The sequence below is a fragment of the Brachyistius frenatus genome, unplaced genomic scaffold (assembly GCF_029030835.1).
Source record: "Brachyistius frenatus isolate BFR_SWC_R1_liver_20210118 unplaced genomic scaffold, ASM2903083v1 Contig_32, whole genome shotgun sequence".
NCBI lineage: Eukaryota > Metazoa > Chordata > Actinopteri > Embiotocidae > Brachyistius > Brachyistius frenatus.
Window position 1 is genome coordinate 1322083 of NW_027210631.1, and position 25418 is coordinate 1347500.

The 25418-nt window shown below is 40.1% G+C and overlaps 1 protein-coding gene across 1 annotated transcript in view; it reads right to left on the minus strand.

Annotated features, from left to right (window-relative positions):
- Positions 1–25418, minus strand: part of LOC138621745 (copine-8) — an 82921-nt gene that overhangs the window by 40501 nt on the left and 17002 nt on the right. Inside the window, exons 2-6 of the mRNA XM_069700004.1 lie at positions 20378–20418; positions 16202–16248; positions 14407–14510; positions 9998–10037; positions 3960–4036 (exon numbers count right to left, since the gene is read on the minus strand). Coding sequence (XP_069556105.1) covers positions 3960–4036; positions 9998–10037; positions 14407–14510; positions 16202–16248; positions 20378–20418 — 309 coding nt within the window. The remainder of the gene's footprint in view (positions 1–3959; positions 4037–9997; positions 10038–14406; positions 14511–16201; positions 16249–20377; positions 20419–25418) is intronic.

Below are 25418 nucleotides of genomic sequence, written 5' to 3' on the forward strand. Positions count from 1 at the left end.
GTGTGTGTGTGTGTGTGTGTGTGTGTGTGTGTGTGTGTGTGTGTGTGTATTAGAGAGATTAAGAGATAAAGAGCTGTAGAAGAGGGAAAAAAAATGGAAGGAAATAGCGCATGGAGGAAGTAAAAGAGGGAAAAGTACAAAAGCTCCATGTGATAAACTTCCTCGTTGAATATTCAAAAATATTTAGTGAGTACCAGCATCAGTATTTCAAATGGCAATATTATTATTAATAAAATGCAAATTCAATGATAAATGTCAGGTGGTATTGACTAAACCACACGCACATTTAACCAAACAATGAGTCAGTGTAACGCGCACATTCATTTCTGAAGTTTAAAGTCGAAAGGAGACCCCTGCAGGATTTATTAGCTTCAACAAAGTGAACTCGTATCTAATTTTTCCTAAAGGAAATTAATGATGAGGATCGCTGAACAGTTCAAGTTCAAATGAGCTCAACACTGGGAAGAGATGATCTATATACTGCAAGTGTCTCTGCAGCTTAAAGCAATAGTTTGACATTTTGAGAAATACATAAACTGTAATTAAAAATGGACGTCTGAAGCCGATGCAGAGGCAACTCAACGTGCAATATCACTAATGGCCACTAGGACCTAAAAACCCTCTGGCTTCAACTTCTCTCAAAAAAATACAAATCCAATAAATGTTTTCAACAAGTCATTATGGTGTTATTAGTTACATTTACTAGTTCCAGTTAGTGTTCTGGTGATATTAAGAGTAATCCAGTACGTGGCGTCACTGTGGGTTACTGGGAAAATACACATATTTGCTTTCTTTCTAAAAGTTAGATCAGAGGATTGATATCGCTCTTACGTACTTCTGAAGCAACTGGCAGGAGTCTGTTGGCTTATCATTAAGCCTGGAAACCGAATTGACATACACAAGAAACAACAAGTGAAAGAAAAACTAGCATATATACATAGTAAGAATAAAAATGCAACTGTGGTTTTGCCCTCAGCGTCACCATTACAAAATTAGGAGTCACTTTTTTTTTCATCAAACTGACAAGTGTTTATGGCATGAATATGGACCAGAGAGAGATGGTGCCTCAAGGACAGTTTCACCAGTCACATCAACTTTTGTGTCTCTTGTTTATCTGTTCCATGATGAAATGAACTCATTTTTTTGATAAATGGTGAAAAAAAAAAAAACTCTTACTCTGAATAAGAGATGAACACAACTGAAGCCAAGAGTTGAAATATAAAAATCAGACAACAACTAGACATAGTCATCCAGGAGGCAAGCTTCACAGGATACTGTACTTGTTGCTGGTTGCTCTTCGTGTGTCTCTCTCTCACACACACACGCGCACGCACACATACACACACACACAAAAAGACACAAAAAGACACTCTTAAATGCCCACTGGAGTTTGATTGAACATTGTAATTAGTCGTAATTAGCACTCATTAAAATTGTTAAAGAGCCCCCTTTCGTGTCAGGCTGCAGGTGTGTGTCTGATGAAGTCTAATACACACACAGACACTCACACACACACACCCTCAGCAAGAGAACAACTGCGACAGCTGTGGCCCCTGTACCTTTTTATTTTATAATTAATGTCGACTGCGTTTCTATTTCCGAATCATTCACTCTTGACTTCATTAAAACAGTGCCTTAAATTATCTATATGATACCTGTGGCATATGTGAATATATTATAGAGTAACATGGCACAATATATTCTTCAGAACTTCAAAAAATATCTTTTGTACAGCCTGTACTTTTCTTTAATGTTAAAAGTGCAGCCACAGCTGTTCCTTCAACAGTAATTACACAGTAACATTGTCATGTACAAGAACATCTCCTTTTTTAATTTAATGTAATTCTGCAGCTCTAAAAAATGGCAGCCCAAATTTGAACCGTCATTAAAAGTTACACTTTATTGCTCATTTTCAGGAAGCTTGTCCTCCGTATTTGATGAGCCAACGTTATTACAGAGGAGCGGGAACCAAAGCGAGGTCAAAGGGGCTGGACTGACTCGGAAAGTTAAGTGAACAACATGTGCTCTGTTTCAGAGTCCCTACAAACTCTTTTAATAAACATTATAACTTGGTGATGTCTTTGAAATCATTCACAATGTTTTACTGACCCCCCCCCCCCACTATTGACATGTATTAAAAACCACATACACAGTACAGTGATCTTAATATGATAAAGAACAAGTTTAGCGCAATGACCCGTGTTCTACTGCAGTCCGTTATGTGAAACCAACCCTTCACATCACTTTCTTTAGTTAAACATCATCAGTAATAATATAGTGATTGTTTTTTCTTGCTGACTCCTGTTACCTTGAGGGAAAATCACAGGCAGCAGGAGGTGGCTGATTGAGGACACAACAGAATAATAAAATGTTTAAAAAACAAACAAAATAGACTTGATAGTTGTTAAATTGTGTCCTGTCCTCTTGGTTGATTATGAATTTTTGTCTCAAATTTTTTAGACCTTTTATGAATACAATGACTTTTTAGGCTAATTTGCAGCTTTAAATCCTAAAAGTCTTGTTTAAAACTTTTAAAGAATCTGTGTGCAGCCACTAACTGTGGCTTCGACAAGCAGTCTGAAAGAAACCTCCTCCTCCAGTGGTGGTTATGTCCTCAGTATCAACATTACCAAATCTACAAAAGCTGGCATCCCTTTAATGAACATTGTCAAGAACCTGGTGACCTGTGTGTGTGTGTGTGTGTGTGTGTGTGTGTGTGTGTGTGTGTGTGTGTGTGTGTGTGTGTGTGTGTGTGTGTGTGTGTGTGTGTGTTTGTCTGTGTGTGGAAAGCCATCTCTTCACTTGACTCTTGATCATCCACATGCACGCACACACACACGCACGCACGCACACACACACACACACACACACACACACACACACCTGTGCACTCCCTTTCTCGTTTTCCTTCCCTTTGAGTGGGAAACCTGCCATGGCAATCACCATGATGATTGTTATCGAAATGGATGACAGCGTTGCTTTGAAATGAAGAGGAATAGTGGAATGCATGCACGCACGCGCACACGCACACGCACACACACACACACACACACACACACACACACAGGTTAGCTGGTTCCTCACAATGTTCAGTGAAGGGATGCCAGCTCTGCAGTCATTGCACTCTAAAACCTCTTTTTAGATCTCAAGGCTCATCAAGGCTTCAAAAGAAAATGCAAATTGGATTAAAACGCCCTAATTTAAAAGAAGCCAAGTTGATTTCATAATGGGAGAAAATATGTGAAACAGAGGAGGCCAAAGGAGCAGCATCGTAGACGACAGGAGAAAATGCAAGGGGCTCTTGAAGCTGATTTTACTGCTAATCTCAATTATAATAATTATACCGTTACTTAATACAAACTAATACATTGTTTCTAAGTCTGTGTGTAGCTAGAAAGAAGGATTTTGATTTATTTGTTGATGTAAAAGTAGTGACAAAACAAGGCAGTGTGTCTGTCAGTAATTAAAATGTTTTTTCAAACAACATGCTCTCATGCACATCAGCAAAGTCAAATTATAGATGGAAAAAAGCATCTTTTCTTTTTTTCCTCACTCAGGGTTATCTGGTTTAAGAAAAATAATGACAAAGAGCTTCAAAGTTCTTCTCTGACTTTTACGATACGTTTTTTTACTCATCTGGTACCAGTATTTCGAGACTCTTGGCATCATTGCTTGTGTCTTCCAAACTCACTATTGAACAATAAATCAGTTTTAAGATATGATAATGCAATGGTTAATGTCGGGTTTGGGCACATTAAGGTATTGCTTTGGCCTTAGAACCCGATGGATGCAAATTGCGTCGCCCCCCTTCTTGTAAATCCCAAAGGAAATGCCTCAGTTGCTGGGAAAACGTGACTGACATCTCAAAAAGACATTTGATTGTGTTCCATCCCCTTTAGACAGATAGTTATTGACATATCGGCACACTCCCCACTACAGCTATGTGCACGCTTACTCACCCGAGAGATTTTTCCGAGCGACTTCCCAACGATCCGACCACCTCTCCGAGAGTGCAGTGAGCCTGGCCCAGAAAATCCTGCAAAGTTGACCAGAGAGAAATGAGGCCGTTTTAAAAAAAAAAAAAAAAAACATTCAGTCACGACACAGAAAATGAATGCAAATTCAGTTCACTCAATAAACAAAACTGACACAATATCACTCAGCCATGAAGCAACAAAAATGACCCGACAGGCTCGAGTCAATTCAAATTCCATGTTCCTCCTTGACAGATAATATTAGCGAGCAGCCTTTTCTCCCAGCAGCCCTCACACCTGCCCCAGTCTGCTCTCCTTATACTTTCCTGGTAAATTAAACTGCCATCACATATCATAGATTTGCAGCCGAGAGAAAGGCAGAGAGATATAACAGGACATAGAGAAAAAACATCATGCGTAATCTATGCATTGGACACTGTGTCTAACATCTGACTCCAGGCGGCACTAAAATAATGGATTCTCCTTGCTCCATTGATTAGCCTCTACTGTCTCTATATCCATTTATCCAGATTTATGTCTGTTTGTCTTGCTATCAGTCGCATTCATTCAGTCATACGACTTTAATTTCCCATACACATATTTGTTTTGGCCACAGTATGTGTTCAATTAACCTTTGAAAATGTAGTTTATGATATTTTCCCCCTGTCTATGATGTAAAGGCTGTGCAGTACAGTCACCAATCACCTAGCAACAGCACCCTGTTGGCAGATGTCCATCGGAGGACCGGCTGGGTGCAGCTAATGACTAAATATATAACGGCGTGAGCTCGGAAAATATTTTATGTGAAATAGATAATCGTGTGGGTGTCGCTCCATTCAGCGATGTTACGAAAAAAGGAACTATTTGATAGATAAGAGCGAGACTCAAAGAAGATAATATGTTCAGAGCAGACGGATAAAGACGGCTCAAAAACCTGATGGATATCAGTTTTCAAGGAGAACATGAGCTGAACACTAATGCCTTTCTACAACTCTCATGACTTTACTCTGTAGCAGACCAGGAACCACCCAGCTCCTTTTATCACCAGTTTTATGCTGAACTCTTGAGAAGCCTAAAGTCTGTTTATTGTTCTCCTGTGGCACACTTAGCTGTTTACATCTGACACATCTGCTCCATTCATAGGTTGTAAGCTTTTCAGTGGTATCTGTAAATACTGATCAAGCTACCAGTGACAGTGTGAGCTTTCTCATTTCACTTCCCAATCAATACAATCAAAATCAAAATAAAAACATGCCGATTTCTTCCTGCTTAGCCTACATATAAAAAAATACTTTTTATCCAGTAAAATAACATATTTGTCATGGTGGAGTATATTCTTCCACCCCCTTCAGTGTTTCCACGTGTAGCTCAGTATTAGGATGCTAACGATTAGTAATTAGAATTAAAACAGAAAATACTGCTGAAGCTGAATGCGAATGTGATTTGTTTTGAAGCTATTTGGTCGTACACCAAAGTACTGGACAAATTTAAATGTTAACCAAATAAAAGGTGATCAGAGTTATTACATTTGATCCTTAAGGGAACATTACCTTCCACACCAAATGTAATGGCAATCTCCTGCATTCAATAAGTTACATTTCACTCAATATCACAAAAACAAACCCTCGAGGAAAAGTGAGGGGATCACCATCCTCTTTTCTGAGTTTTAAAAAAAAAAAATTATTGCATTTTTTAGCATCTTAGTTATTAATTACGTATTTTAATACTTTGTTTATGTAGCATTCTGTGACAAGTTTGTGTTTGGTCAGAGTATTTTATTTTGCTTTTATGTGTGCTGGCCAAAAAAAAAATCCCACACATTTTGCGTTAAGGCTCTGCCTATACAAAGTTGAGTGCCACCCCAAACAATGGTTATGGACCATATATGGTGTCAGCCATGCGCCAAACTCCCTTTGCATCTCTGCTAGTGTGGAACAACAACTGTCCTGACCATGGACTGATGTGAGTGTGGTTGTATACAATTCTTTTTTTCCTGTTCCATACACACCTTGTTTAAGTGCTTTTTTTAAATGTGTCTCATGACGACCCTGATGAAGGCCACAAAGCCGAAACAGCATTAAACCACGAATGTCCATATCAATTTGCATTATAATCTGTCTAATAGGTGCGATATTTCAGTTGGGACACAAATAGTGGACCGACAACCGATATTGCCATCGTTTGAGCGGTTTCCCTGACATTGGTAATTTTTTCAAAGAAAATGTTAGCCTGATGTCTATCTATTATATTTTTCCACACAGTTTGAATTAGTTGGAATTATCAGTTAGTTAGACAAATTACGGTCATTCATTTGGGAACGATAGATGTGACGGACATTGACCAGCAGCTCTGACAGCAGCAACTTACTCAATGTTTTATGGTATAAACCTGCCATTGGCCGACCATTTCAGTCAACATTATCGTCTCCTTCTGCTATCTGCGTACTGCCATCTTCAAAATATCCACCGCAGCATTAAACAAGAATAACAACAACCTCCAAGCTAACAATGTAATAGCTGAAAATGAAGATTTCGATCTAGCAATGAAACGGGCCTGCTCAGTTCCTTTCCATCTTTTGTGGGGATTTAGCCATTTTATTGCCAGGGATGGTTTTTTTTGTTTTGACATTTTTATTGTTGTTGACATCAAAACATGTCAGCAAAAAATGAAAAAGAAAATGCTTCTCAGGTAATTTTAAATAAATGACATTGCCTGTGATTTCTGAAATGTGTTTTAAATGGACTTTCTATATGGGATCAGCTTGGCTTCCTATCTATCTGCATACAGATACAAATTGGCGTGCTCTCATAAAAGAGGCAGAATGAGTTTTACCTCACCCTTGCTCTCTCTCTGCCTTTCCCTCTGTATTCCACACTCATTCTCACTCCAGATCCCAAGTGTGCCTGCAGCCTCCAGTTCCCATGTTAAAACACCATCTAATGGCTTGGTTCTCTGGCTCTGCCCCCTGAGACCTGCATCGAGGCTGCCGAGATAGTGTGCTGCCTCCAAGCTAACACGCGTGTCTCTTCTTGTAGGAGATTATTGATTTCCAACAAGTGAGGCAAGGGGGGGGGCAAAGACAGAGCGATGGAGGGAAATGGAAGATGAAAGTAAAGTGAGAGAACAAGGGTCTGGCAATGGGATAGAATAAAAAGGGGACAGTAGGGAAATATAAGAAAAGGAGATGAGATAACACGAGAGGAATGGATCGCACCTGAAGAGACATCAAATTGGCATTAAATAAGAAGAGAACATCCTGCAGGGAAACATTAAGACAGTAAACTTGAGTTACTGTGTGTGTTTCTCACTGTAGTACTAAATGTATCTTCACTTAGTTTCATACACTAGACAAATAAATGCCAGCAGTGTGTTTGATGTCTTCTATTTTAAAACCACAACTATAAAGACTGATGTATATAAAATATGTCAAAATAATACTTAAGAGAATAATCACAATGAATTAAGTCTTTCTAGGTAATGAATATGTAGGTAAATGAACACTTTGTGTACCTGCCAGCTACCCTACGAAATAAAAAAGCTAACAAATTTGAAAGTCATACTCAGTGAGCAGTAACCAAAGTATTAATGTAAAGTATGAACATAAAACACCAATACTATGGTCCTGCATTAAAGGTAGCCTGTTATATTTCCTTTCGTATTGCACAGAATCCATTAAACCAGATGCCAAATAATGATACTGCACAGCAGTTTGATGTAATTGAGGAAAACGGCTAAATAAAACCCACTTCATGCGACTCTGTCGATTTCAACAGGCACATGGCGCCTTAATGAAGGTGAATTATAGACCTGTATAAAATCCTGCCACAAAGGTTGTCAGTCAAAGCTATTATATTTATTTTCCTATGGGCTGAACAATACCAGCAAAAAAAACACCCATCCATTATCTTTTTCCGACGTCACGCCAAAAGTCAGCCTATTCCAGCTGACTTTTGGCAAAGGTGAGGTACAACCTAGACAGGTCACCAGTTTATCACAGAGCCAACACAGAAAGACAGACAATCGATCACTCAAATCACAGGAAATAGGCACATCAGGCTTTTTGTTGGCATTAATCATCAATCATGCATTTTAACATTTTACTGGAGTTCAGTACAAAATGCACCATTTTAAGGGAGTTTGCTGTCGAGGGTTGTATGTTTTAAAGCAGTGGTTCTTAACTGGTTCTGGACTTTGGACCCACATTTTCCACTAAGTCGAAAAAACTCATTTTTGTTGTTACTACTCAAATTTATTTCCCAGAAAAATGCTGTAATTTACAACGCCTTCATGCAATGTTTGAATCATGAAATAAACAAAAACATGTTGACAGACAGACAGTGCAACTAGGGCTAAAAAAAACAACCAATGAAATAAAAAGGAAGAGTTATCTTGAATTAGATAAAAAGGCAGACTTATCTAATCCTAACCTTGTTATCAAATGTTCGCTAACTACTGATGGAAAGGCTTTATATTTGTTTGTTACTGGCAGCAAACAGCTACTCCATGTGAGCTACCTCATGGGAAATGCACATCACTGTAATTCTGGGGACTTCAAAACAAAGCTTTGTCTCTTTTCCCTCCATTTTTTAATTTTTTATTTTTTTACCACGCATACATCTACAACCCACTCAAAATTATCCCACAACCCACTTTTCGGTCACAATGCAACAGTTAAGAACCACTGTTTTAGAGGATTACTGACTTTTGTATCGGGAGTTTTACTATAAGTAACAGTGGGGTTGACTATAAAGAAAGAAGGAAAAATTCTCAAATGGATAATAGTAATAAAAATGTGCCACCCTCTTGTCTTTATAGTAGATCTCTTTATGTTCTACCCGACAATGCCGACCTCTTTCCATTTGTTTACGACACAAAGCAGCAGAGGCTATCTGCAGCTCTTGAAATAATGTTCTTTTTCACAAACATGGACGCATTAAAATTACATATGCCCAGCTGTAGTATTTCTCTTCCAGAAAGCAGCCGAAAACTGCTGAAAAGAGGGAGGAAGTGTTGCACGACTGCACACTGGCCTTTATGAACATTGGACCCATAAATGTATCTCCAGATAACATCCAGATAAAAGGCTGAATAAAAAAAAAAAGAGAACTGTGTAAAACTGATATCTGCCTTGTTTTTGGTGCCATCATTGGTGCATGTTATTTTATTGCCCTCCCTCTATGTTTTTGGCTGCTGTGACTTCCTTCTATTGAACCGTAGCAGTTCAGGTGAGCGTTGGCAGTTACCGAATTTCCCGAATGTGGGATGAATAAAGTCAATCTCATCTTATTTTATCTTATCTTACCACGGCAACCAACTGCTCAAACATGCCTCAGATATCGCTGTAAAAGCCGATTTCATAAACACAGGTGTGTGTAAAGAAGATTACGGTCAGACATGGAGTTTTGGGATACACAATGCAGCCCACCGACTGGATCAGAATGATCAATTTAAACAGCCTTTTTCTGAAACATCTGTTAAATTGGCGATAGCCTACCACACAGGCAAATACGTTGTGTGGTTACCTGATTTCCACATGTAAATAAAGAATTAGTTTTAGCCTTCATTTAAAAAAAAAAAAATAACGTAAACATGTGAAAAATCAGGGGACACGCTTCCCCTTTGAACTACCACCATCACCGTGACGCAGGAGGCAGGTAAGAGCTATAATTAGTTGCCAGTAAAAAAAACAAGTTATCACATTGTTGTTGCTAATTACATTGTGATAATCACTGCTATCAATGGATAAAAACCAGGGTGGACATATTTAATTTCTAAGTAAACAACAGGCCGCTCAGAGACTGTGCTATTACAGTGGATGATAAACACACTCATTGTAATGGCCAGATTACTGTTATGTGGCTGAAATGAGGCAAATGGGAGGTAATGACACGGACAGCAATCACGCTCCCAAAAACCCCTCACAACCACACAATGAAATAAACCAGAGTGTGCAGGGAGACCAAAATAAACGGGAACATGTCTGGCTTAATGCGTGCGCACAAAAACACAAGAGCAGCACTCACGTGTTTCGACAGGTTGGCACTCTTGGAGTCAACGTCGTACCTGTAGAAAAAAAAAAAAAAAAGAAGAGAGTCAGTGGATTAGAAAGTGATGGAGGGTGGCAGGAGCTCAGCTGGGAACACAACAGGGATTACAGAGTGGGTAAATCAGTAATGGGGCCAAACAGCTTGTCACCGTCGATCACACCAGAGGCTCTGGATATTTCACTTCCCAGCATCACAGGCTCAGAGGCCTCCTCCATTAAACTGACACTAAATGGACTAATTGGCAGTCACATGTGTGACTGCAGGAGTATGTGTTTTTGTGCATTTGAAATAAAGACACTGAGAAATGTTGTGTTGGTAAGTAAATAAGTAAGACCTCTTTTCTGTTGTCATCTCTGCTCATTAGGTGGCCAGTGCCTTTTTATCACGCATGTTGGATTATTACTCATGACTTTATTACTCAATTTCACCTGCGGGGGGTCTCGTATGTACAGTGTGCGCAGTGAGAAGAATTTGTCTAAAAATGGATCCTCCAGACGAGCCACTCGCTCGGCAATTTGAGATCATTTCCGCCACCACTAAAAATGGATTGCTCTTCGCTGGGTAATACTTTGGGAGAGAAATGAAACAATGATTTAGTTACTGTACAGGAATGTTCAAGATGATGTACAATACATCCTGTGAGCATTAATTCATTTGATTTTAAAGCATAACCTAATATCTAAAATGCATTACAATGCATTAACTGCAACAGTCAGAATTATGCCCAATTAAGCCAATAAATGTTGTGTTTTCTCTGCTGTACCCAAAACGTGACTCAAAAATGAAAGTACATAAGTCAAATTTGTAGTACGTTACACCTCCATTAAAACCCAGCGCATTCTCCTAATTCATATTCAGAAGACATACTGTATAATTTCCTAACCTCTGCTCTGTTGCCGTTTTGTTTTCATACAAATCTCATCTTCATGGGCCTGAAGGAGGAAACATTCTTTCCTCTGCTATCATCTCAGACTGTGTAACCCTCTGCAGGCTAACTATTTATCTACTGTATCTTATATACATCTCTACCTCTGTCTATCTGTCTCCGTGTAAAAGTTGACATTTATGTGCACTAAATTTCTAGCATTCAAAATAGGGCTTTTATATGAACCATTATCGCTACTGGAAATGATTCAGAAGAAGGCCAACAGTTCAACACGGTTAAGAAAAATCACTTATAAACACATAAATGTGAATTTGTATTTTAAGTTGAAAGCTTAACAACTGACCCTGGAGTAAGGTTACGTAAGAAAATTGACACCTCAAAAATCGCTTTTATATAACAGCAACAGGCTTTTACCAATCTGTTTATGTGTGAGAATGTATACCGGGTCAAAACATGGCGCGGTGCACAAGTGGAGCTGGCAGAGTAGATATGAAAGGTTAAATGCTTCTCTTAACCTGAAGGAAGTCTGTCCATTCCCATATTACACCCACGATCCCCGGTTGTTATGGCTACCTGCTAAAACCGCACACACAACCCGAAACCGATGCACCACGGAAATACACATCGTCGCCATGGTTACACATAGTATGTGGGAATGCAAACTAAAGACGCACATTTCAGTTTTGGTTTTGTCTGAAGAGTCGGTGTGTTCACCACAAACTGGGCTACTTCCTGTAGCAAAAGAGACAACATGCATAGAATACCTGGCCACAGGTAACACACTGCAGGTGATTAAGATAAAAAAAAAAAAAAATCATACTTTCCCAGTTGATTATGTACATCAAGACAATTATCTTTTGTGTTGCAAGTTTTCAGAAATTTTTACATTTAAATATACAAATGAGGCATCGTCTTATTAAATATGTGCACCTTTGCATCCATTTACAGAGATCTGAACATTGGATAAAGCCAGGTTCAAAATCCTTGTTTCCCTTTGCTGACACATTCAAGAGTCAAACAGTTTTACATAGGAGATTTGGGATTTCTTAGAAATAAACCAAAAAAATACTGTGAACAGCCATAAACAAAACCATTTAGCCAAGTTTGTTGGAATTAAATATGGGTATAAAGCAGGCTGTGAATGATATCTGAACAAACCCTGCTGTATAAATCAGGCTATGAATCTTCTGAATAATCTTCAGAATAAAACTGGGACTAATTCTGGAGATGTTGGTGGATGTATGTGTTGCTGAAGTGGAGATTTCTGGCTCATTTAGAGAAAACAGCCTTAAAAGATGTATTGTAAAATTAAAGGCTGTTTTTTAAAAGTGTGTTTTTTCTTTTCCTTTGAGCCAGAAACCTCCATTTTAGTACACCAAACCTTCTAGTTTTATTCCCATCCATGTTCAGAAGGTTTCTCCAAAGGAGTTTGTTCAGATGTCATTCATAGCCTGATTTATAGACGATTTCATATATGCTAACTTTTGGTTAATTTCGGACAAATCTACAGACACAAATACGCAAAGTGAAGTTCAATAATCATCTAAATGTGTATTTTGGACATTTTCTTCCCAATATTTTAAAAGAAGACGTGTTTATGGCGTCAAAACAGATCAAAAACTAAAATATTTTGCCTGTAGTGTCTCGCCTGCAACTTACAATTTACTTCCATTTCTTCACATAATGCTGCAGTGCTGATGGACTGACAGCTGACAAGATACAGAAGAACAGTAGAGGACTGAGCAGTGACAAACACACCTCTTCCGACTTCACCTTGAACAGTAGAACTTTAGAAGCACTTAAAATGGCACTTACTAATAGAACTTTGTAGTTTGGCTTTCTTGAAGAAATTGTATTTTCTTGATTCCTGTTGTTCTGGGTTTTGTACCCTCATGGTTGAAATGCACTTATTGTAAGTCGCTTTGGATAAAAGCGTCGGCTAAATGAAATGTAACAAAGGTGAAGCACGCATACTGTCATTGCAACTGGGTACGAGAAAGTTTGCGCACACATCTCTTTTACTTTCCCAAGAAACAGGGATTATGGTGTGTTAATCATACCAGAACTATACACTACAGCGTCAATTAGACCAGGAGCAAACCTAAAATAGGTATACGTAAGCTCCTGTGCACAAATATAGACATATAACCACATACAAACAATTTTTTCTCTGCCTTGTTCTTTCCGTTTCTTCTCCATCTTTCACAGACAAACAGGCAGGCGTGCAGACACACTAACTCCTCTTCACCAAGTCTGACTTTCAGATCCCAGTTGGGTTGTCGCCGTGGCTCCCTGGTTCACGGATTAAAATATAATTAATCTCCATCTGATAAAATAATACCAGTGAAATCCCTCCGTAATTCAACAGGAAATACGATGTGAGAAAGAGAACCCCCTCACCTAGAGGCAGGGTGGTGGCTTAATAAGCCTGAGGGCCAGCTGGCTCCCACAGATAGCATCTGATGCCTCGATGCAAAGGAACGCAGATGAAGTGTGACATCATGGTGCTTATACCACATTAAAACCAACATATCCTGATGTGGTCATCAACAATACAAGAGAATGAGAGAAGCGATCAATATAAATCCATGCACTTGGCATAAACGAAGGCTCAATAGGTGTTTTTTTGTTTTTTTTAAAGCAGTGAACAATATCCAAAACTCTTCCAGCAACCAAATATATCAGTCAACAACAATCACCAAAGAGCATTTGTAGTCTTGCCAAGGCAATGGTAAAGGAAACACAGATGAACTTCTGTGCAAAAAAACTACTGGTACAGTTAAAGTAAAGGAGGAAGATTTAGATTGAGTAACCCAGTGACTCTTGTGTTGCACAATCAATTCAACCTTCTCTCAGTTTGCATGTAAATCTGAAGTCAATTACAGCAGTAGAGCAAGAAACACAAATGGAGCGACGCCTGCGAGCTCGTTCAGGCAGTCAACTCCAGCTGCTCCGCTCTGCATCACGTGACGCGCCACATCCTCCATAATCATCGGACATGCGCACCCTCCAAATTTGGTGGTCAATTTAAGCTGGGAAATTTCCCATCTCCCCCTTTGTGCCTGTCAACGACACTACTGCGCCTGCGTCAGTTCTGCTGCCTGTTTGCTCGGCCCCAGCACCACCCCAGCATCCACCTGTAGGCTCCGGGGGGGGGTTAAGATATTTGTTCATCACTCCCCAAATATATCTGTGTAATGCCATCTACGGGGAAGGATGAGTCCAGACCCTAGGCAACAAACTCAAACCGTGTTCTGCTGTTGAAATAAACATTTCAAATGTGAGTTGTCTGACTGAACTAAGTAAACGGTAAATAAATCAAATCTGTGGTTAAAAAAAGAAAAGAAAAAAGAGTGACACTTGTTCATGAAATCAATCCATGTTTTAGGTACTAAATTTGTGAAAGAGATATTTTCTGGAGGAGGCCTTTAACAATGATTGGAAGATCAACTCCAGACCCTTGAACACACACACACACACACACACACATCTTACTTACAAGTCAAATCGGATGTTCTGCCGCTCCTCAAAGAAGTAGTCCAAAATAAATTTCCGCACAAAGTCTGGGTTTAGCGTGTTGTCGATCACCTCTGTTCTCCCGAACTAGACAAAGAAAACAAGACAAAAGGCCGGTGAGAACACAAGTTGGAGAAAATGTTAGGCAAACAGTTTTTTTTTTTTTCCTTCAGCGGCTGCTCTAAACGCTGGACCATGACACCGTGTCAGTTTTGATGCTCTAAATCTACATAATCCATTATTTGTCTTTTTAATCATTTTCTGCGACTCACTAAACTTTGAAGCTTTACACAAATCACAGCTTTAACAAGGAGGCACATCAGATGAGAGGCTGGTTACAGAAGATTATTCACAGCTTCAGAGTAATAAATGCAGAGCGGCTCAAGTATCGAGTCAATGGGGGTCAGGTAGGTCCTGGTTTGGCATTTAACTTGGCCTGTTAATAATGCATGCAGATGATGGGCTACTTGGAACTATGAATAACTGGGAATGATTGGGGCTGCGAGATGTGCCCCCTCATTTACATGCATGAATATTCATTGTAGTGATGGCAGTACAGTCAGATAGATGTGAGTGCACACATGGTCTTAAACAAGTTACCCGTCGTATCTACTAGTACAAACAAAGAGGGTTTTTTCATAATTAGAGAGTAATGGGGTGTCATAATTAATGCTGATTAATAATAAAACTGCAGAATTGAAATTGTGTTACAACCTTGAGTGATAAATTAGTAATACAAAACTCTAGCGTGCGTATTCTACTGAACGTGGGACGGTCACCTGGTGTCCTTTGCTCGGCTTCATATCCCACCGGGAGCATTTCAGAAGCGGAAAGTTTTGTCTGCCCGTTTTATTTTACGTCCCGATTTGGGAACGTTTCCTTGATTTTAAAGTGCCAGCGTGGGTAAACGTTATTAAACAGTTTTTTTTGTTGTCCATTTTGTGTTTATTGTTGGTTTTTTTGCCTAATTTGTGCTGCGGTCAAGCGGCGACAGTTTTTTTGGAGCTTATTTTCTAATTAATGACGGGATTATTTTCAGATGAACGGCCAGAAAACTAATAAGAAGGCGAGGCTTTAGCTAGCAAAACCAAAATAACTCGTGGAGAAATTTGACTGACTTCAGATTTAATGAGACTAGTTGAATGGGAGTGTACGGAGCTGGAGGCTTTTTTTTTTGGAGCCGAGCTCTAAGCAGCCCTCGGCGGTACGGTAAGCTTGCAGCATTTCTGCACAGCCACATTGTTCAGACCCGGAAGCTACGTCCACTTTTACGTCCGCCGATCTGCTCTGCTCAGCTCGCTGAAGTTTTCCGCGATATGGGGACAAATCTTGGCAGCAACATGGGATCACTTCTGGTGCTCAGACTCACCACCAGAGTACGGAGAGATGAAGTGAGCACCTGACCCCGTCATTGGATCATTGGTTCGAAAGAGAGAAACTGGCCTCCAAAATAAACACACTCGGACTCAGTTCAGAAGTTAGAAACCTCCGAGTGATTTTTTTTTTTTTTTTTTTTCTACTTGAATTTCAAAGCGTCAGTGTGACTGACTGCTAATTTAGCCACGCAGGTCGAATATTTTGTTGGAATAACGATGACGGTCCGGCGGTCTGTCCGTCGCTTTGGGTTCAGACAGAAATATCTCAACAACTACTGGATGGAATGACGTGAAATTCTGTACAGACATTTATGGTTCCCGGATGATGATTTCCTCACTTTACTTCTAGCGCTGAAAGAGGCCAAAAAAGGACACAGCACATTGTGTAATACACAAACTGACCTCCCTCCACTCCTTGTTGCCCATGCCTTGTGTGTAGAGAACGCAAACTGTGAAGAACAGAGACACATAGCATTAAAATCATTTATCATTTCCTACACAAGCGAAGACGTATAAATATCAAACTGTACTGTATTTGCTGCAGCTGTCAAGGCATTTTTGGGAAATGTTTATTCATTATTCGTATAAATGTACCCTCTTTAGACAACCACTGTATATCGATGATGATTGATTAGTCTTTAAAACCATAATGTTTGATGCGTAGGCTAACGAAGGGAAGAACAGAGGGACCTTACTTCCTAAGACACCAATTAATAAATAAAAAACAACTCAAATGTCACAGTGTTTCATATAACCATTAGGAAAATGACAAGCCATAAATACATGAATTACAAATAACATAACAGCATCAAAGCACCTAATAGCTTTATTCATGAAGCCCAAATATGTTTGTATATTTCCTGTCTTCAGATGGTGTAAGACGTCATTACAGGCCATTAGGCAATTTCCCAAAACAAGACCGGTCTCTAAAAGGCAAATTACTGAGCTCGCTCGTCGTATTCTTCACTTCTGGAGGCCTTTGATGTTCTCTTCAGATAAGTGACAGCTAAAATATATCAAGGTGCATGTCCGCACACCCACAAAGACGCATTAAATATTGCTTCTGTATGTGACAGACACGGGAAGGTGATATTTTCAGGGAACAGAGAAATTTAAACCAATATTAGCTCAGACAATTTTTGTGTTTGTCTTTTTTCCCACTTGTGCCAGCACACCTGTTTTCTTATTCCCTGCTCTTTAGATTTAAAATATATTTTGACCACCAGGTGACATATCCAAGATATCATACATTAACATGATCCTTTTCCTATATCCTTTACCTCCTTGCTCTTTTCCCTTGTCAGGCTGGTTCATATCAGGAGACTGAAGTTGCCGTACTAAGCATAATCACAACTGCCACTCAGCATAAAAGCATGCCTAAATGTATGGTTCAAGCCATGGCTGCTTCCTCCTCCTCCTCATCCTCCTCCTCCTCATCCCAATCACTGTCATCCTCATCATTGTGCTCATCACTGTCATCATCATCATCACCTTGAGTTATTTTTAACCCTGGCTACTGTAAATGTGCTGACATACTCTGATTTGCAGGCGATGTGTGTGTATTGGTGAGTTGTTGCAAAGCACCAAACATCATCCTGATATCATAACTTCACAATCACGCACGCCTCAAGATGACAGATATGATCTGCGATAACAACGATGGTTGTATTTAAGGGATTAATATTAACCTTGATCTCATCGTATCGTCACTCCTCATACACACCCGCCATGTACATGCAGACATACTAACACACCACATACAAACACTGAAAACCTCGTTTCATATTTACTTTCTTACCAACACTTAAGTGAGAAGATCGATACCGTTCTCGTGTGTATGACCTAAACAGGGTTTTCCCTAGGTTTCTGCAGGGCTCGGCATCTGTGCTAGCGCTCCAAAATGAATCGTTCGGAGTCGTTCCAACTTACTCGGCGTAGACCTCGGGTTAATTTGAACCAATCAGCATGCGCTGAAACCTGCCGACACTCTGCCACCGCTGCAACTGCCTACGGCCCGTGTCCTCCAAAGCCTTTTTTCATGAGTGCAGCATAATGCTGCGGTCGTCCCTGTCACCAGCCGTCCAATTACAGTGAAGGACGGGCGGGAGAAACGCAGGTAGCCATCGACACTTGTCGCTGATTGGTCCGCCCTTCAGAGCGGCTGAGCAAACGCTAATATGAGCCGAGTTCCCAGACTGGATTCAGAGTAAAGAAAACTGAAGCCGTGAGTGACAGTCGGCGCAGCCGGGCTCGTTTGGTACATGCAACAGTAGGTTGACAGATCATTCATGGTTCATTCAGCTGCCAAGTTCAGCTCTGATTCAAAGCTGTTCAAACTGCTGTTTCCAGCTTAGTATAAAACTCACCTATATAAGCACTTAATATAAGATTAATAGCTCATATTTACAACTGAGATGTTAGATAATTCTTTCTGTGGCGATCTTTTAACAAGAAAGAAACACACTGTGGATAACAGGTAAGCTGATGATGGTTCTACTGTTTCGGTCAGTTACTATGGTTGCAATGCATTGCTGCACGACAAAAATAAGATATGTGCTGAATAAGAAGACTGAAAGGTATCAGGTCTCAATTAAGTCAAGTCTCGAGTTCAATTGCACATCTGTGGTGTACAGAAAAGTGGTATTGATTTTCACATTACTTCTAAGAAGGAAACAATAATAATAATAATAAACTTTATTTGTATAGCACTTTTCTAAATTCAAGTTACAAAGTGCTTCACATAAAATAAGCCATTAAAACAAAACAACAAGTGAATTCTAACAAGCCTTAAGGATCCAATAACACAATGATCGTATAAAAAACCATAAAAATGAATTAAAAACAAATTAAAACAGGGTATAAAATAAAAGAGTTGATCAGTAAAATCAACTACAATCATCAAAGGCTATCTGATAAAAGTATGTCTTAAGAAGAGACTTAAAAGATGTCACTGACTCTGCAGATCTTATTTCCTCAAGACAGCTCGTTCCATAATTTGGGGGCTCTGACTGAAAAAGCTTTGTCACCTTTAGTTTTAAGATGTATCTCCGGAACAGTTATACGTTTTTTGGCTGAGGATCTCTGACTACGGGCAGGCTTGTATGGAACAATCAGGTCAGCTGAATAGGAGGGAAGAGAGGCTGTGAAGTGCCTTAAAAGCCAACAGTAAAATCTGAATAAGGATATCAATGAGGAGAACCGTTTCAGTGCCGTGCCAGATATTCCAACCCAGTGCTTCAATCTGTCTAAACGAATACGGTGGTCGAAAGCTGAACTGAGGTCTAAAAGAACAAGGATCAAGCTCGTTCCATTGTCCGCCCCCTTCTCAGGGTCACCGACGACGGGAGCCGGATTAGAACTTTTCAAATATGTTCAAAAATGTTATTGTTTTCAGCTGCTAAAACCAGAAACCTGGATACAGATTTAAAAATAAAAATAAAATAAATGTTAGATAAAAGGAAGCTTGGAGTAATTCTGTGAGAGATTGGTATCTAGTCCCGTTTTTTTTGTTGTTGTTGTTTTTTTAAAAGGTTGCACACAAGCAACTTGGAAATAGTCTGGGACACAGCCGGTGGATAGGGAACTGTTAAAAACGGACAACAGCCAGGGCCCAATGGATTCAATGACTTCGACTAAACATTTGGTTGGTATTACATCAAATGGACTGGAAGATGCTTTCATGTGAGCTACTGATTCTAAAAACTCCGGTAGGGAAATGGGAGGAGATTGACTTATTGCGCTGTGTAGTAAGTGATTGTCATTAGAGAGTGTGGCAGTAGGGACGATAGTGGCTCTGATTGACTCTACTTTATCAATAAAATTAGATAAAAAGTTTTCACAGTCAGCAGAGGCAGCGGGAGAAGTTGGATTTAAAAGCCGATCAACAGTGCTGAATAAAAACCTTGGGTTATGTTGATGGGCAGAGATAAAAAAAAAAAAAAAAATAGGAGCAATATTGTGATCTAGCATTTTTAACCGTGTTATTGTAATGGGAAACCAACTCCCTCATAGCCACATAGTATACCTGAAGACCTGTTTTCTTCCATAAGTTCCTTTGATCATAATGTAAAACTACTCCTTCAGCTTGTCACCCACTCTTCGAATCTATAGGCACAAGCTACTTAGCCAACTTTACGAATTAGTCAGACCTGCCTGTGCCAATATATTAAATGAAAGAAAAATCCAACTTGTGTAAGGACTGACTCATGACTGCACATGGAAAAAGCAAAGACCTGTGTTCGGTCCCCAACACATTTCTCCCTCTCTGACAGTGCACTCATTCCTATTCATTTCAACCCGTTTCACATTTTCGCTTTACTTTTCATTCCTTTATTCCCTTTCTTCCCTTTTCTTTATACTTACAGTGTATACGTTTTTGTGAACTTGGGCTATTTAAATAAAACTGAGAAGAATACAAACACATTATGCAGCAGATCCTCTTTCTTCCTCCTTCAGCTTCCTTCCTGCTCTCCTCACTGTGAAGCTCAGAAATGATTACCACCTGAATGAACAGTCATGCCCTCACAGACACGTGTTCACCGTGGGTGATGGACAAACAAGAGAGCTGGTGGATCTTACTTGGGTCTGATTTGGAGAAGGTGTCCCTGTCCAGCAGGTTTCTGTGGAGACACAAAGGGGTCAGATGATTAAAAACACAGTTCCCTTGGTGAGGAGGGCAAACATTTGTTGTTTAAATGCAGGCAATGAATGCATTCTAACAGCGACTATTTATGTACCCCGCTGGCCATGAGTCGGCATGTTACCATCACGCTCTGTTTACAGTATTCCTGTGAAACTCTCGGATGAGGTGTAGAAATACAAACAACATCAAGAGGGCTGTATACAGACATCATTAGACCCCATGCTGGGGCTTGTGTGATGCTATACTGAGTGGCCAAACAACAAATCCTCAGTTATCTAAAAAATATTTTTAATATTCTTCAACGTATCCCATGAAAAGATCAAAGCCAGCAGATGAATTGATCCGACTAAGAGCTACTCCGTGTGTTGCTAAAGCCGGAGGTAGCTGCTGTCAAACGAACTGTTGAAAAGGTTTAAATGCGTCATACTGTTCAGATTTGTGACATGTTCCTTAATTGCAACAAGCATGGACACCAGTTTATTTTTTTTAAATCACAAATACAGCATCCTGCTGCCATCAAAACTCACTACAGCGCCAATCCGAATGGGAAAAACCAAAGTGAATGTTTTCCCTCAGACGCCTCAGGACATCACAGTTGAACTCGGTGTTGACAGACTGACCCGGAGGGACGAATTCACGGTGCACAATCCTGCGAATATCAAAGAGAACCCTTCTGGTTGCTCCTGACCCGAAGCACCTTCTTCAGTATTGGAGAAGGATTTTGTGCACCACTTGAAAAACGAATGCCACTCAAAGCACCTTCCCCGGCTCATTGCTTCATCGCCGTAGGCTTTCCAAACCATTTCAAGGGTCTCCCGTTGCTGATTTTGAGTCGAGTTTGATGAAAAATTTGAGGTGCGCCGTCTGCTCATGTTTTACATGGCGAAATTGCTTTGCACCCGGACCAGCGCTCGCATGACCAAGCGACGAAACTTACTTACAAAGGTTATAGCGTCTCTCTGCTCTGTGCACGTCAACGTGCTACTCGCCATCCACGTGCAACAGGAGCAAATAAAATAGCAAAAAGCTAAATATACAGTAATTTACTTACTTTTAAATAATTCCCTTCTCAGTAGAAATCATTGGGTTTGACGCTGATACTTTCAATGTTTACAAAGGAGTGACTATTTTCAACCAATTTTCTCCCATGTTCCATATAAACTACCATCGCCCTGACAAGAACAAGAACAAACAACCATCTTTAGGTTATACAGCTACGCATGAAGCGGTTTCAACTCAAACTCAGACTTAATCACAAGGATGCCGATTTTTATAGTCCCTCATTTCATGCTTCAATAAAACTAGGGCCGAGCTATTAATCTCTGGCAAGTGATATATTATGCAGTTCTCTGTTTCAGCAAAATCGACAGCCATGGTGATTATTACAATTGTGAGGAATTTATGTTCCCCTGAAAGTGGAAGAATGAGGTCTGGGGAAAATTAAATGGCCTTATATGAAAGTGGTATGAGATCTGGTCATTAACTCTGATTTTTGAATAATGAGATGAATGGTGCTGACGATTACAGCACCCAGTGGTCTCAAGAGGGGAAGAAAAGCGACCGGCGGAGAGGAGAGGAAAGGAAAGGCGGGATGACTAACTTGTAAGTGAGGTTAAATCAGCATGTACAGACTTCTATGGGAACTAAAATCTTCTTCTTTTTTTCATCTGTTTATCTCGTGACAGGTCCTGGTTGCAGAGAGGGCATGAAACTATGGGTACTGCTTCCCATCATCCTTTCAATCGCTGGGATTGTGAGGGACTTTTAAAGGCTCTCAGACAAAGTCCTGAAAACCAGCAGTGGCTGAAGAGTATCAAGGCTGCAAACTGCTTTTCACCAGCAACTCTAACTGGAGCAATTTCCCTCTTGTCAGCTCAGTTTCAGTCAAATCTATCACTCTGTTTGTGGATGTACTTCTCTCTCTTTCTCTCGTGTAAACTTGCCAACTCATCAACACCACCTATGGCATTATTCTCGCTGTCTCACTCTCTTGTGTTTGCTCTTGAAATAAAAACACCTTTGGTATCAAAAAAGAAGAAGCACAAGAAGCACAAGAAACTGTGATGTGTTCTGAGACTGCATTTCAGCCAATGCGTTCCACCTCTTTTTGCTCTCCGCGTGGACTGTTTGGCAGCGTGCAACCAGAGCCTCTTAAATGTGATTCTACAGTCCTACTGGAACTAAAAATGGACAACAAACCTTTGACCAGTGAATTCTAATCAGAATATTTGTGCCGAATTTGAAGAAATTCCCTCAAGTTGTTCCTGAGATATCGTGTCTGCAAGAACGGACACGATACCTGAAATTATTATATCTCTGGACAGGGCTGTCGCCGCCATAGAAAGTCCATTCCAATTTTCAATAGTGGTTATATCTTCAAATGTCTGACTGCCAGTCAGTATTCAAAGATTCAACAGCAGATAAACCAGATGAGCGGCAATCAAATGATCGAGACAAGAAATCATTTTTCACCAGATGATCTTTCGTTTCACTTCTGCTCCTGTAATGTTTGGCAGGAAGTCCAGCTGCTTGAGGATTTTTTTTTTGTGTCCGTCATGGAAACTGAAAACAATACATGACCGTAAACCTTCACCCTTTAACGAATAGGTATTAATTTGCATTAATGTAGTGATGAGGCCTCCACAACAGAGCGTATCATAGCCCGATGAACCAGAATTAAGTATACGCAATTATCATTGTATAAGAAGTATGAATGAACTCACTATGTAGATTAGCTGATTCATGATGGTTTCCTCAAATGTAAAATATTATTAATTACTATTCAACAACTGAAGAGACCAGCTGAGTGAATTGAACAACCCCCCCCCCTCCTCCATCGAACACCATCTATGAATAAACCTGGACATCAAAAAGATGACTACATCGCAAGGAAATACCAACATTACTGCAACACGGTGCCGGCATTTGTGTGGTGGCTGGGAGTGATTTCCCACTCTGAGTTGAGGGCACAGTCCGGGAGTTCAAATACACTTTCTCCAATGGATAGAGAATTTGAGGCTCCACAGTCTATGACTGGCTGCTGCTCAAAGCACATCACACATGGTGGCACTCCAAATGGGCTCCCGGGCTCCCCCTGTACGCGTGTCCCGTGTGTGTGTGTGTGTGTGTGTGTGTGTGTGTGTGTGTGTGTGTGTGTGTGTGTGTGTGTGTGTGTGTGTGTGTGTGTGTGTGTGTGTGTGTGTGTGTGTGTGTGTGTGTGTGTGTGTGTGTGTGTGTGTGTGTGTGTGTGTGTGTGAGATGCGTTTTCAGGATTTCCACTTCAGAGGATAATGTGAATGAGTCATGCCTCTCTCTCTCTCTCTCTCTCTTCTTCTCTCTTTTCATCCAGAGGCAGGCAGCGGAAAGCTAAAAGCTGCCACCCGAGTCAGAGGGAAGTCTGCAGGAATAAAAGGTACCACACTGAAAATGTGCTTGTATTTTTAGCAGAGTGTCCCAAAAACACAATAATCGCAGGTGTCATGATATATCAATTTGACAATATGCGGTTTTTTTTTTTTAGTCACATACATATTATGCAATACAATACAATATATCCCTTGATTAAAGAAAAGGAGACAGAATCTCACCACTGGTGACCAAGTAAACCTCCTCTTCACCTCTCAAATGATCTCGTCAATACATTTCCCCGAGGGAAATTTACAGCTTTTGGTATGTTTACGTGAATCCTCTTTCTCCCTCTTTTATCCTCCATCTCGAAAACACTAGCTTTGGCATTTCCACTGGCTCTCATTCATTCTCAAGATGTTCATCCACACAAAACCTCTTTCTCTAACTTTCTTGCTTCGAAATCTCTTGACGTTAAAAAAAAGAAAGGAACATATATATTTATATTTAAAGATTGACAATGATGGCACAATACACTCACATACATCCTATGTGAATTTCTGGCTGAAATTTGAAATATAAAATACCATTTCTTCCACCAAAGGACACGTCACACGGCAGGTTTCTAAGCAACCACCTGTATGGCATTTTAGGCGAATGGTGCATTAGTACAAAGACGCAAATCCCAGATTAAATGATAATGATGGTGGGGACATAAACACCTTTCACCGAGCTGTTGGCACATCCACTGTTCACAAGTTCATGGTGTGAAATGATAAGCCAACTGTTCAGATGAGAAAAATACAATAGCCATTAAGGATACCTTCAAGTAACCGCAACGTTTAAGTAAACTAGAATCATCATTACTAATAAAACATGTATAATTCTAATAATATTGGTGGAGTTATTTTGGGTGGGGCTTTCTCTTCAATTTATTGCATGTACAAGTGACAAGGGTCAATCAAAAAGCTCAGAGACTGCTGTCGGGCCTGTCGCTATCAGTATCTTCGTCCAAAATTTAAGGCAAACAAATTATATTAAACTACAGAAAAGCCCCCCCCCCCCCCAAAAAAAAAAATGGGAGTTTAAACAAAAGTACAGAGAATTGTTGCAGAGAATGGTTGCTGTGGAGATTTTTGAACTTGGGTATTATATACACAAATAAACATAACAAAACACATTATAATTTCCCCACACCAGTGAAAGACAGTAAGTACGTCACCATGACAACAAGCGTGTCCAGCAGCGTTTATTACTTTTTACTGCCCTCCTGCAAACCTTTACGTCGCAGTCCGTGCTATTTGCAACATTTCTGTATTTGGCGGCGTTTCCTTCATTTGCAGCTTTTTATATAAATGTTGCACCCGTGTTGTCAAGTTGATGCAGACGTTTTCTTGACTTGTTTGTCTCTCTGCACGTGTTTTCTCAAGAATTTGAAGCAAAGATATATTCTACCTCTCAGCTGCAAAGTTCCAAAGTACAACTCCTTTCTACAGTGCACACACGCGCAAGCAAAAGTCACCGCCAACATCACTGGCGCACAAAGTCATCGGCAAATGCGACAGTACTGATCTCAGATTGCTGTCAAACTGTGCTCCCTTCTCCCTCGAGGCAAACTATACGAGTACAGTT